Source organism: Anser cygnoides, chromosome 19, assembly GCF_040182565.1.
Source record: "Anser cygnoides isolate HZ-2024a breed goose chromosome 19, Taihu_goose_T2T_genome, whole genome shotgun sequence".
NCBI classification, from domain to species: domain Eukaryota; kingdom Metazoa; phylum Chordata; class Aves; order Anseriformes; family Anatidae; genus Anser; species Anser cygnoides.
The window spans coordinates 3,967,881-3,982,199 of record NC_089891.1 but is presented as its reverse complement, the minus strand read 5'-3'; the positions used below and the strand labels follow the sequence as shown (position 1 = coordinate 3,982,199).

The window sequence follows — 14,319 nt, the reverse complement described above, 5'->3', positions numbered from 1 at the left end:
ACGTGATGTGGGTCTGTTTTTAGCTGTGAGACTGCATTCAAAGCACTTAAAGCGCAAACTTTATATAAAAAAAAAGCATTACATGCTGACTCAATTGTGGTAGCCATGCTAGGATTTCTCTCATTTTGAAAAGAGAGAAAGGCACGCACAGGGCAGGTCCACTGAGCTCTCCACACTCTTGAGTAAGCAATAGAGTGAATGCCGAGCTTCACAAAAGATCAGCATTGTATTACAGATGCCAAAGAATGGCTATGCAACTACTCATTGCAAACCAAAAATGCGTAGGCACGTGCAATTTCCCGGTGAAACATTTTTGAGTGACAAAAGCTCTGGGTAAAGCATGCGAAAATTCTAATCCTGCTTCCTTTGTTCTTTTCTTTCGTTATTTGAATTGACAACGGCCTCAAATATGTCTTTTCATTTTTGTCTCCTCTCTTCTGACTGTCTTGCAGATTCTTTCCAACATGCTTTTCTCTTTCCAGTAATGAAATCTTGACAACTGCTTCCTGCCACATAAATTTGGGGTTGATTTATGAACACTTGGTTTTAAAATGTAAGCTTTTTTGAGATCACAGGCTACTATTCAACACTGCTTCATAGTATGATATTACCTAACCAAAAAAGAGAAAGTATGTTATTGCTGGTTCTTAAGGGATGAACTCCTGGGGAATGGAAGAAACAGGAGAGGGATCATCTCCCGTTTTGAGGTCCTTGTTTCTAAGCTTTAAGACACCGGTCTCTGAGCCGGGTCCTGAAGGATGAAGATTGGAATGGAGGTGTCCTTGGGTTAGGAGTGATGCCCATGGTGATAACAAAGGAATTCTTTTTCCCACCAAGATTACTCAAGAGTATTTCATCCTGAACATAAGCATTTAACTCACATTTTCCCCAATCGCTGCAAGATGCCAAGAACTCCATCGCCTGTTTAGCTTCGCGATGCTTTAACCTCAGCCTGTGGGATGAGTTTTAGACCCAGCAGTTACAAGAACTGTGGGCTGCTCTCCCACATATACGGTCCATCTCCTTCACACCTCCACTTTCCATTTAATGAGATATAAATCAGACACAGCATGCCATGGCAATTAGTGCAGCACATTGGAGCATTTAGTGCTTTTAACACTTGGGCATACAACTCCCATATCAGATTAAAAGAACACTGACATTTCTGAAGGCACTTCTTTAAATGATCTTTCCTCTTTTCTGGCCACCACCAAACACTTAAAACTCCTTTACAGCTGTTTCCAAATGCCTTCAAGACTCCCATCAGCCTATATAGCAGCAGGATGGAGAGCCCTAGCCTAGTTCCTACAGAGGAGCCAAATTTTCTTTCTGCAACAAGGGAGTAGAGGAAGTTCTCCCACACAAATGCACTTGTTCTCACCTTTCTTACTATAACAGAAAAACAAAGAGGACAAAGAATTGGAATGATTTGTGGTAACCGGAATACCAACAGGAGCCTGTTTCTAAATAATTAGTTTGCCCATAGCCCTCTGATCTCTATAGGAACAGAAGTAATCAATCAATCCTTACCTTTGATCTCTATTTGGCAACAAGCTAGATCTAAGAATACCTGAATCTACTGTCTGTTTTCTCTTCCCTTCCATGTTTTCTCTATGATTCTATGAAAGCATGCTTCAAGATGGAGTTTGGTACAGTAAAGGCTTAGCTGATGAGCTGTTCTCCTTGCAGATGGGACAAAGTGTTACTGTGACACAGGCGCTTCCCCTTCCAGTTCACAGCCACTGCTCCAGCTCTGCTTCTGTGCTAGCTCCCCAGGTGCAGCTGCTTCTCAGTCCTTCTTCTGTGAGCCTTAAACATTCACGGAAGTTTTTAATATTTACAAAAGTAAGCAAAGGATAAATTGTATTGGGGATCAAAGAAAAGCTATCATGGAAAGCTCACGTGCCAACTCACTCATAATTGCCACTCTGATCTAGGACGAGGAATTGCTAACAAGCTCAGCACCACTGCATCCATCAGAACTGAGCCTGGTCTTCAGTGTCACTGACACAAGTCAAGGTCTTAAATGCCATCAGGCTCAGAAAAGCTTGTGATGTGAAAAACAGGAAAGAAAATACAGGAGCAAGACCTTAATCATATTAGAGGTAACCCCTTGTTCTCCTGATTTTTTGAGAAGCGATTTTTGCACTGATCCACAGGAACTGTTATTTCTGAAGACGTACAAGTGCCAGTCACAAGATTCAGTACTGAGCTGTATGTGACCCTAATTCTGATAAAGTAACACTATTATTTTCATGAAAAATACTTAAGCAACAAAAGCAACACCTATTTCACCATAAAGCAATGATGTCCCATTTAATTACTCTTCCAGCTATAACATCACAGTATTCCCATAAGGCTTGCTCTCAGGAGATTTTATCCCTGTTGAATTTTAACATTCAGTTGCACTTCCACAAGCAAACTGCCTGCAATATTCTACCTAACCTCAGTACTAGAAGGCAATATAGACTGGGAGAATATAAAAAGAAAACAATTTTCATTGACAGCTATGTCCTTGACTTATACTGTGACTTTGATCAAACCACTTAATCTCTCATCTGTTTCCTTGTCTCTAAAATGAAGAAAACAGTGACACATTCTAACAGTGTTACTGCAAAAATTAATTAGTAAACACCAGTACAATACTTTGCAATTAACACTCGTTCTTTTGCTTTACAAGTAGTATAGAGTATCCTCTGTTGTTCTTATTCTGGCAAGAGAAAAAATGGTAAGGTGCGTAAGACTAAATTATAAAAAAAGTAGAGAATACATAAAAAGACCGAGAACCATACAAATGTTAACATACCACAATGCTCATAAGGAAAAAAGAAAAAACAACCACACACTACGTTATTATGCCTCTTACTGTAGATTCACTGCAAACAGAATTACATTCACTGCATATAGAATTATAGATTCACTGCGTAATTTAGATGGGAAGAGATCTGGGGAGGACTTCTGGTCAAATCCCCTTCTCAAATCAGGGCCAACTTCTAAATGATATCCGAGTTGTGTCAGGTTGCTCAGGGTCATCTTATCAGCACATGTAAGCGTAGCATTAATAGCACAAGTTAGTCAGCACACATTAGATATGGCACTTCCCGACCACGTGTCTCAGACGTACATTTTGCTACCCTTGCGTCTCCTGTGATCAACTGCTGAGCAGGAAGCTGTGACCAAATGATCTCCACTCCAGCACCAGATCATTCTGATTTTACATGGCATAGGCCATTCACATTAATACCAACTTTGGCAATCGCTTTCTGCAGCCTACCTGTTGTTGCCACCAGATTCCCACCCCCTTTGTGCTCCCATCCTTCACGTGAGACTGCCACTTTTGCTTTCTTGGCAGCATCATTTTAGCCCTTCTACTTTAACTCACTGCCAAATATCCTTGTAAACTCCTTGGCTCATGCAAACATCAAGGAGAAACTGCAAACCAGGTGTTGGACTGTCTTGACCCACACTTAATCATGCAAGCAAGTTAAGGGCGCGCTAAGTGTCCCCTCACCCTTCTCCTCTGGTCTGCCCGAAGAGGGGCTGGACGCCAGGGAAGGACAGGGGCTGCCACTGCCTGCTGCCCGGGACAGAGCGGGGCTGGGCGATGTAGAAGGTCTCACCTCCAACCACCGTCCAGAGCAGCTGGACACATGGAGAAACTGGGCAGCTGCTCAGAAGGAAATGAAGCAACTCTTCTGCCAGATGAAAGGGAAGCAGGAACAGTTTATTTGGCACTACAGGTCTACTCAGCATCTTTCATCTTATGCGCTGACAGCTTTGACTGGCTGCTTTACCAGTTCTGAGTATTACTCGAGAAAGTAAGAAAATTGTGTTTCGTCTGCTGAATGACACCAAGACAGAAGCACTGTCTGGGAAACAGCACACATAATTGTCTTCTCATCCCTGTCAGCTGTTTAGGATTCACTGCTAATTCATCCTTACATAAAGCCTCTCCTCCCACCCCTCAAACACCGTATCACTAGGCAAAAAAAAACTTCTATTTTTTGTAATCACACAACAAAATTTACTTAATGGATATACTTATTCAATTATTATAAATATATTGTTGAAAGGGGAAAGCTTTAAGCAAGTCTTTACCTAAGCCTTATGAAAGTAAAGTGGAATGACAGCACCTGAGCATGATCTGACTTGAGATAAAAGGGACAGGTCACACTTCTGTCATAGCTCTGGTTCCAGGGTTTTCCCAGTCCAAAGCGTGCCAGGTACCTTCCTCAGGTGACAGCAGCACCATCTGGTAATGCTGTCTCTTGCATGTTAAATGGGGGAAACCTTTCTGAAGGCAGTGCTGAAAGCTGCCAGCTGGGTAAAAGAGCAGCTGGTGTGTGCATCCTACCTACCTGCACACCACTACACTGCTGATCTGGATTTCATCCCAGATATAAACCAAGTTTATATCTACTGTTTTGAAGACTTGAGTCTGGATGTTGTGCCAACCTTTACAGCAGAAGAGAGTGCACAAGCTTCTCTAAACAAGTTCCCCGCATACACAGGTGAAAAGTATGCCACGCACAGAAGTGTAAAGGTGAATAGGTCCTAAAAAGAAATTAAAACACAACAGGCATCTAACGAAGCCTAGATGCAAAATCGCCCCAGATTTTTTTTAGCAATTACTTGCTGTTATGAATAAAATCAATGATTATCACTGAGAACTTTTTATAGCTGGCTTGTAATTTGCTGAAGTATTATTAATACTTTTAGAAGTACTTGCTTCTACTTTAAATTCATAATCACCTAGGTTGAAAACTTCCAAATTACACTTTTTAAAGAAAATAAATGAACAAGTTATTCCCTACTAAAAATAATATCCTATTAAAATAAAGAGACATAGAGCATTTTTAGATTTCAAGAGAATCCCTGCCTGCTTCTATTCCACCAGCACAGTTGGTTGCTCAAAACAACAGGAGTTTCTGCTCTGTACATTACATTTGAAAGTGTGACAATCCAGTGAAGTTTTTAGAAATAAAAACTGCATAACCCTGCTCTCCCCTCTTCACCCTTACTGCCACCCAGGCCTTTTGGCTCCTTTTCTTCTCCCTACAGCTAAAGGAGAAGAACAGGGTTATCACCTCTAAGATCCAAGGTTATGACCTCTAAGATCATCTAGCCCAATCGTCCACCTACCATCAATATTGCCCACTAAACCATGTCCCTAAGTACCACACTTATCCTTTCCTTAAACACCTCCAAGGACGGTGATTCCACTATTGCCCTGGGCAACCTGTTCCCATACGCCTATTGTTTGTGACATTAAAACTCACAAAGCGCAGGAACCAAGAATGGAAACATCATTACTGATCTATACAGTGTAACACATCTGAAAGAGTTCATTTTGCATTTTATTTTACTTCACCTGTTACATTACCTGAATTTCATCAAGTAACTGGTTGAAGTTGATTTTCCTCTGTTCCTTCTTTATACCTTCAACTTTGCTGCATATTTGTTTAGCAGCATCCAATCATGTTTCTAAAATATCAGCCTGCATGTGCATTATGAAAACCGAAGTCCTGTAGAAATGCATTAAGGAATGACAAGCAAACAAGATGCATACTACACGTGCTCATTAATAACTGTTTTATACCAGGAAAAAGCCTCAGAGGCCAATTCACCACAGTGACAATGCTCTGCAATGCCCCGTAAAGCACTAACACATCAGGTTAGCACTCCCCAACCCCCTTGCACACCTCAATCCTTTCAATGGCCCAATTAAAATGACCATTACTATCCTCAATAATACAGATACTTTGTACAAAGTACGACATCTACTTGAGGGTAAGTCATAAGCAGCATGGGAAGCGCAGGTCTGATCTGAGCCTCCCAGGTACTGCTGATTTAAGTGCCCAATTAAAAGACTATTTATTTTAATGACATCAGAAACCTGTCACCATGCATGTCTGGAACACAAAACCAGAGTCTGGAAGAAAGCTAACCTTCTGTGAGGAACAGAACAGAAAGCAAAAGAAAATCTTCTGAGCTCGACATAGAAACGAGGAGCTCTTTAGCTCCTGTATGCGCCTGTTTCAACATATTTTTGTCACAGCTGCAACAGGTCCTCCTTTTTCTACCATTTCTCTGTAATTGTCTTACCCGTCCCAAGTGCAATTCATGATTGGTATTGTAAATCACTAAAGTGCCCCCTCCTTTAACCCATGAGCTTTGCGTAGCTGGATATTACTGCAGCTGCTAATGCCTGCTCCATTTATCTTCCTCTAGGACTGACAGCTACTTGTGGGGTATTCTTGCTTTGTTTTTAAATCACTCAGCTTTCAGCTGTTACTGATTTGTCATCAAGATGTGATCCAGTTCTGCTGATTGGAGCAAAACTAAAGCTAGGAATGCCAGAAGACCATCTTCATCTAGATTAAATCAGCATTATCCAGGTTAAGTGTGGAGAAAGAGTACCTACACTCAGTGAAAAACCAGCTGTTCCATAACACAAAATGGATTACTAAATAATTACTGAAGAAATGCTTTTAATACAAGGTGTAAAAACCGTGTTACGTTGTCGTGAGACCTCCAAGTCTGGAATATATATATATATTCTTACTATGTCATTGAACTCTGTTAATATGCAGCATTCCCACAGCCTTTAGTAGTGAATTCCTCCAAACTGATGATGCGGGTTGTTTTGTTTTTTGTTTTTTTTTTTTTTTTTCAAAGAGCACAGAAAAATAAAGATTAAACAGAAAATCTGAACAATCAGGCTTTGAGTGCACACTTTTTTCCATTCTAAATGAAGAATAATCCAACCTCACAGGTTCCCAAATGGCTCATACCTTCATCTCAAATATTTTTACACTTGCAGAAAGACAGTTTGCTCTGCCAACTATAAAAATATGCTAAGTTTGATATTCACAAATGAAACAGAAAAGTAACATTTCACACGAACCAACGCACATAATTAATTTTGCATCACTGATTATTTTCTTCCAGAGATTGTGACCTTTCCATCTGCCCTTATATAAAAAACAACTGGTATAAAGAACAAACTCCTTTGTGAGTTGAAAGCGCAACAAAGCTGACCTTAAAACCAAGAAGTGTACATGCAAATACAGAACACACAACTAGTACAGATATTTCATTCCAGCTGCAGGGTTTCATCTACACTTATAAAATGAAGCGTGTGACCTCTCTGTAATATTGCCAGTACCCAAATTCAAACAAGACTCTCCAAAATAATGAAATTTTAAATATGTTTTACACTGGCAAACTTCATAGCAGTATAAAGTATACTGATTTTAACATTAAAAAAGGAATGCCTTATTGTCTGTCATTTATACTTAATCTAACTGTATCTATTGAAGCTTACTGCAACAAATCACAGGCCAGACAAAGAAAGTTAATGATGAAAGGGCCATGGCCTTTGTTTTGAAGAACCTCATTCTAACAGTTGCTCTGTTTCATAGAATCATGGAATGGGTTGGGTTGGCAGGGACCTTAAAGCTCATTTAATTCCATGGGCAGGGACACCTCCCACCAGCACAGGTTGCGCAAAGCCCCATCCAGCCTGGTCTTAAACACCTCCAGGGATGGGGCAGCCACAGCTTCTCTGGGCAGCCTGTGCCAGTGTCTCACCGCCCTCTGAGTATATTTCTTCCTTATACCTAATCTAAACCTACCCTCTTTTAGTTGGAAGCTGTTACCCCTTGTCCTGTCACCGCACCCCCTGATAAAGAGTCCCTCCCCAGCTTTCCTACAGCCCCCCTTAGGCACTGGAAGGCTGCTCTAAAGCCTCCCCAGAGCCTTCTCTTCTCCAGGCTGAACAACCCTAACTCTCTCAGCCTGTCTTCATAGGAATGGGGCTCCAGCCCCTTGAACATCCTTGTGGCCTCCTCTGGACTCATTTTAATACTTCTGTGTCCTTCTTATGCAGGGGACCCCAGAGCTGAACGCACACCCCAGGTGGGGTCTCACGAGAGCAGAGCAGAGGGGGACAACCCCCTCCTCTCCCTGCTGCCCACGCTTCTTTTGCTGCAGCCCAGGGTACAGCCGGCTTTCTGTGCTGCAGGCACACATTGCCAGCTCATGTCGAGCTTCTCATCAACCAGCACCCCCAGGTCCTTCTCATCGTGGCTGCTCTTGATCCATTCACTACCCAGCCTGTGATTGTGCTTGGCATTGCCCCAATCCAGGTGCAGGGCCTTGCAGCTGGCCTTGTTGAACCTCAAGAGGGTCGCACAGGCCCACCTCTCAGGCCAGTCAAGGTCCCTCTGGATGGCATTCCTTCTGCATGTTGACCACACCACACAGCTCGGTGTCATCAGCAAACGTGCTGAGGGCACACTCGATCCCACTGTCCCTGTCATCAAAGATGTCAAACAGCACCGGTCCCAATCCTGACCCCTGAGGAACACCACTCATCACTGGTCTCCCCCTGGACATTGAGCTGTTGACAGCAAATCTGAGTGCAACCATCCAGCCAATTCCTAACCCACTGAGTGGTCTACCCCTCAAATCCGTATCTGTCCAATTTAGAGACAAGGATATCATGGGGGACAGTGTCAAATGCCTTGCACAAGTCCAGGTAGAGGATGTCAGTTGCTCTTCCCCTGTCCACCAGTGCTGTAACCCCACCGTAGAAGGCCACCAGATTTGCCAGGCACGACCTGTCCTTAGTGAAGCCATGCCGGCGGTCACCAATCACCTCCTTGTTCTCCATGTGCAAAATTTCTTCTTTTGAGGAGAGCTACCCCTGGTGCAAAGGATGAAAACAAAATGACAATGCATTGCCATTTTGCCAATTCATTTTTGGAAATTGGATTACCAGAGGCATTTACAAGCAACAGATATGACTTCAGAACTGTTTCTTTATTCAAAAAAAAGCTTTTCCTTTCAAAACAGTATTTTACTTGGAGCAGAGGATTCTTATTCTTGGTACAGTGAGTTTGTTGCAGCAGACAGAGGCCCCAACTTCAGGCAAGACACACACACACTTCCCTTGTGCCCAGATAGGCTTCAGAGATGTGTCCCTTAACTCCAAATTTGTTTAAGGATTAGCCAAGGCTCTGTACACATGAATTGGCATAACAGTGGTGACTTGTTCATGTCCATTAAAAGGAAAAAAAAAACCTCTCGAGAGCATCCAAACTAATGAATTTAATTCCCTCTTAGAGCTAGATGTGTTAATTACTAAACAAACCAATATTATAGACCATGGTACGAATGATAGCCTTAAGAACACCCTCACTCATTTGAATATGTGCAAACAGGACTTAGGTACTTCTTACACAATTTACAAGTGGCATACATAGAAAAGTGATAAATGTTTTAAAATTAGGCTCCACTCCTGCTTATATAAAAGTCTTCCCTGTCCCAATCTGACTGGGTTAAGACTGAAAGCATTTGAAACAGCAGAAAAAATTTGCCCAGGTAGCAGTCCCAAAAAACAGGGAAATTCACAATGTTTTTGTTTGTTTGTTTGTTTTTTAAGATTATATTTTTTTGTATTTCAGATGACTGCCTTCCTGCTCTGCTGCATCAGTAACAATGTCCTTTTGTTTCCTGTTGTAGAATCTGACTCTTTAATAAATTACTGCTTGCACAAAAAGGAATGTGCTCATTTTAGCACATAGCACCAGATTCCCAAAATACAAAGTAATTCTGAGACAATAAGAAATGCCAGATCTGAGAATTTAATTTCAGTACTGTTACGGAGAACGTAAATTGGCTGCCAGGCACTGGAACTAAACCAGTGATCACAACAGTCAACTCTAAAGAAGCCTGAATCATCCTAAATGAGAAGCATAAAAGCTTATTGACACATGGTTTAAAAAGTTGGACTGCTAAGAAAAGCAAAGGATCAAAAGAAACGTAAAGTGAAAACACAAAAAAGAAGGGGGAAAAAGGAAAACAAAGTACCGCAAAGGAACACACTGAACATGAAAAACAGATCAACTTGTACCAGCAACAGAAAACACCCTGGGGTCATTCCCTTGTTCTCATTCTCTCACAAGTGGCATTTTTATCAGCACGAGGAAAATGAAGCAGAATTGCCTTCACATGGTGCTTTACTTCTAAACATATTCTCCACTTCTCACAAGATTTCAGTAATTATTTAGATAGCACAATAGGTAGTGACACTATCGTGGGACCCCTGGAAACTGCGTTTGGACAGAGGAGTGTGGAAGAAAGGTGTAACTGGCACTAAACTTCATTTTCTGTTTTGCACACATAGCACATTTCATCTCCCAAAAAGGCTGTTCTTCACAAGCTTTGCATTGTTTTATTTTAAAAGTTGTGTTCAACCAGCTGCATTTCACAGATACTGTTAATAAAAAGAACTGTGAAAGGGAATGGCCAGAATAAGGTGCTGTTAAAAATCTTTCCTCTCTGTACTTCCGCCTCATCTGCTCCCCATTCTTCCCCGGGACTGACAAAGAGCAAACACCTTGCAGCACAGCCTGAAAATTAAATGGATGGGGCTGAATTGAAGCAATTTCACAGCTGCAGACTTTGAAATCAAGTCAGGGGAATGCTGCATACAGCCATCAGACTGATTGCCCCAGTGCTGTGCAAGGAGACAGCTGCCCTCTCAGCTATCCAGAATTCAATTCTTATTTTACAGCTCTAATACCAACATGTTCATTTCAGAATTGCATCTGGAAATGACCTAGTTTAATTTACTTCCTTTCAAAATACTGGTGGCAGTATTTTGCAAATCACAATACTTTCAGTTCGGCATTTATTTTCAACCACAAAAGCTAAAATAATCAAACATACAATTCTTGATATCAAACCCAGAACACAGATAATCTCAGAGTTTATCTAAGCCATTGTTACAGCTGGCGAGTAGATCGCTATGATTTATAAGACATACAAGAAAAAAAACAAAACAACACCACACAACCTACTTGCAGGCCACCATAGTAAAAAAACCAGTTCAGGCTGAGGTAATGCCTGTCAGCAGACAAATACTGATGCTGTCTTCAAATAAGAACATTTCCATCTTTTTTCTCTTAAAAAAAAAAAGTCCATAGGAATATGAAGCTGTCCTTGATATTCCCTGCAAAAAATGTGATTGGTCTTGCATTATAAAAGGTTGAGGTACACTGCTGTAAGCTCCCTAACCTGACAGACAGATGAGTTGAGCCTGAGCACTTTCTTCCTAAGCATATTGCCCAAAGTAATTCCAGTTTCAAATAATCCACTTATCAGAAAAATCTTAAGCCATCCTTAAGGGTTTTTTTTTCTTTTTAAAAAGGTCAGCCTTTCTGACAGCCATCAGAATTCTTATCTTCATCAAATTTACTAAAAGCACGTACAGACTCATAACCAAGTTACCACGGTTCATCATGGTTCTGCACATCAGCAGCACAGTGGTTATCCATCACCTTCACACCTGGCCCACAGCAGTTGCAGGGTATTGAGCCACACCACAAACAGCAAAGAAACTTCTGGCCAGAAGGTGTAAAATAAGTTGCTTTAGTGTGGATTTTTTAGTGTGGATTTGCTGTACTCAGAGTGTTCACACGGTTATCTTGACTCTAGATGCATTCTAGCCTGCTAAACCTGTCTTTGTGTCCAAAGAAGGGCAATGAAGCTGGTGAAGGGTCTAGAGAACAAGTCTTACGAGGAGCAGCTGAGAGACCTGGGGTTGCTTAGCTTGGAGAAAAGAAGGCATGGGAGAGAGCTTATTGTGCTTTACAATGACCTTAAAAGAGGTTGTAGCAAGGTGGGGATCAGGCTCTTCTCCCAAGCACCAAGGGATAAGGAAATGGCCTCAAGTTGTGCCAGGGAAGGTTCAGGTTGGATATTAGGAGAAATTTCTTTACTGGGAGGGTTGTGCTGCATGGGAACAGGCTGCCAGGGCAGTGGTTGAGTCACCATCCCTGGAGGTCTTAAGAAACATGCAGATGTAGAACTTTGTAGCATGATTTAGTGGTGGATTTTAGTGCTAAGTTAAAGGTTGGACTAGATGATCTTGGAGGTATTTTCCAACCTGAATGACTCTTAGATTCTGTAACTGGATTGCAGTTCTAAATGCTACAGCTTTCAAAGAAGCCACTTTATGCAGCTTAACTCCACATATTTGAACTATTTCATCTGAGCAGTTTTAATCTTTACTTTCTACCTAATCAATCTGAATAACAAGAGACAGAGAACTATATTATTCCACAATTACTACTGACACAAAATACCAACTCCCACTGTATCAGCCAGCCCACCCAGATAATAATGGGCACAGTTTGGCCTGCTTCATGCAAGCAAATCAAGACCCTTACCTGCTCGGGGCTCTATCGTCTTGTTGGAACCTTCATCCATAAACACAAACCGTCCACCACCAAAATCTTCAGCATAGTCAGAGAGATACAGCAGTGAAGTATAGTCAAAAGAGCCGTAAGTCACCTAGGAGTGAAGTCAACAATTACTAAAACTTTACAACATTCTGCTCTCATCTTTGCAGAATATAAGCAATTAAGCAGATAGAACTGATTGGCTTTCTAATTTTCCAGTTGTCACATATTTAATAAAAGGGTCACTAAAAAAATGAGAACATTGCTATAGAAATTATACATGTTTTTTAGTCTATACTGTTTATACACAGACTACATACATATTTTACACGACTAGTATTTTACCTGTATTATTTCTATTATTACGGTTTGCAAAACTAAAGAAATGTTTTTATTGATCTTTGTCATCCTATCTCTACTGAACAGCTGGCAAAAAACACGGTGTCAGAAGTTACGCCTTTGCATCAAATCAAATATATGGAAATGCTCAGATTTATTTATATTATTTCAAAATCAGATTTCACCATAATGCTGATAAGAACCAAAACCAGTCTGTGAGAAATTAACCATATCTCTTAGCTAATCACAGTTTGAGGTTTCTGGAAACCTCACCTTTTACTCTTTCACCAGCTAGCAAGCAGAAACTTCATGGTAACAGTGAATCAGACCTTCCCAATAAATACACCTTCGCTGGAGGAACACCTACTCCTTTCCATATAGGCTTTGTTTTTTTGTTTTTAAAACCTTCACACATGGCTTTCAAAGTCTTTGCTGCCTGTCAGCCTACAGAACAAACACCACGTTTTTAAGTACAACAGACTGATTTTCATTCCTGTTAGAGTATTATTTATTTGCCTTAATATGAATGTTGAAGATGGGGAAAAGAAATGGTATATATTGCATAGCTTCACTCTGAGTTTTAAGTGTTTAACACTGAGCTGAAAATATTTCCTTTTCATATCTAGGTCACCTACAATCAAAAACATACTTAAGAATCGATGGCTGTATTCTCCAATTTCTTTACAGTATATCACAACTCAATGAAGCTCTGCTTTACACTGTCAAAGCAAAATGTGCAGCACAGAAGTACTGCATAAATATACAGCATTAGCAGAGTGTTCTGTCTGACGTGGTGACTGTTAGAGGTAAGTGCTACTTCCAAACATTGAAGTTCTCTAAATATTTTCCTTTTTTTAAAAAAAAAGTTACATTCATTAGCGCCAGTTAAATTTTGGCTCAACACAGTTGTACACATTATTCTGTAAGAGAGCACAGCAACAGATGGGATAGGAAGACATTTTCATTCTTACTCATTTTGTTATTATGACCATACAAGCTTAAAAAAAAAAAAAATCCAAATCCAGCAATAAGCAGCACTGCACAGACCAAATCAAAAGAATGAGAAATGTTTTGGTGATACCCTTGTCCCTATATTTACCCAAACCTTATCAGCAATATAAGACAGTAAATGTGAATTAATGAGCACGTGCTACAGCAGCACCTCAGAACAGCCAGTCTACAGCCCTCCTCCTGCAACCAGCTTCGCAAAGCTATCACCTTCACCACTTTGGTGATTAAAACCTCCAGTTAGCTTAAGGCTCAGCTTGTTCTACTTCAGGCTAGAAAGGCTGAAAAGGGATATGAATGCTGCCTATATGGGGATAGGAGGAAGTGGAACACGGGGGGGGGGGGGGTGTCATCTTAATGTAAAAGCCAGGGTTCATGCAAACCGAAATAGGTATAAACTGAGTACGCGTAAGTCTAAGCTAAAAACTAAAGAAAAATTGCGCCAAAGTCCTGGAATAGATTTTTCAGTAGGAGAAATTCAAGGTAAACAAAACAAAGCCAATTCTGTGGCGGAGCCTGACAAGTCTGTGAAGAATGGCAGGATCCTTCCCTTGGGACTGCAGAACTCTTCCAGTCCCGCATTACCTCTCTTAGAGAACATTATAAGACTATTCTGCTGTCAGGGTTGAGTGTGCAACAACAATTCCATTATAAATCAGGCATTTGACATTTGAAAGATCCAGCTCCAAACAAATTCCATCCAAGATGAAATTCCACATCT

At 41.0% G+C, this 14,319-nt stretch overlaps 1 protein-coding gene across 1 annotated transcript in view; it reads right to left on the bottom strand.

Annotated features, from left to right (window-relative positions):
* Positions 1-14,319, bottom strand: part of OGFOD3 (2-oxoglutarate and iron dependent oxygenase domain containing 3) — a 43,389-nt gene that overhangs the window by 4,965 nt on the left and 24,105 nt on the right. The window contains exon 7 of the mRNA XM_066980147.1: positions 12,240-12,363. Within this exon, the coding sequence (XP_066836248.1) occupies positions 12,240-12,363 (124 nt within the window). The remainder of the gene's footprint in view (positions 1-12,239; positions 12,364-14,319) is intronic.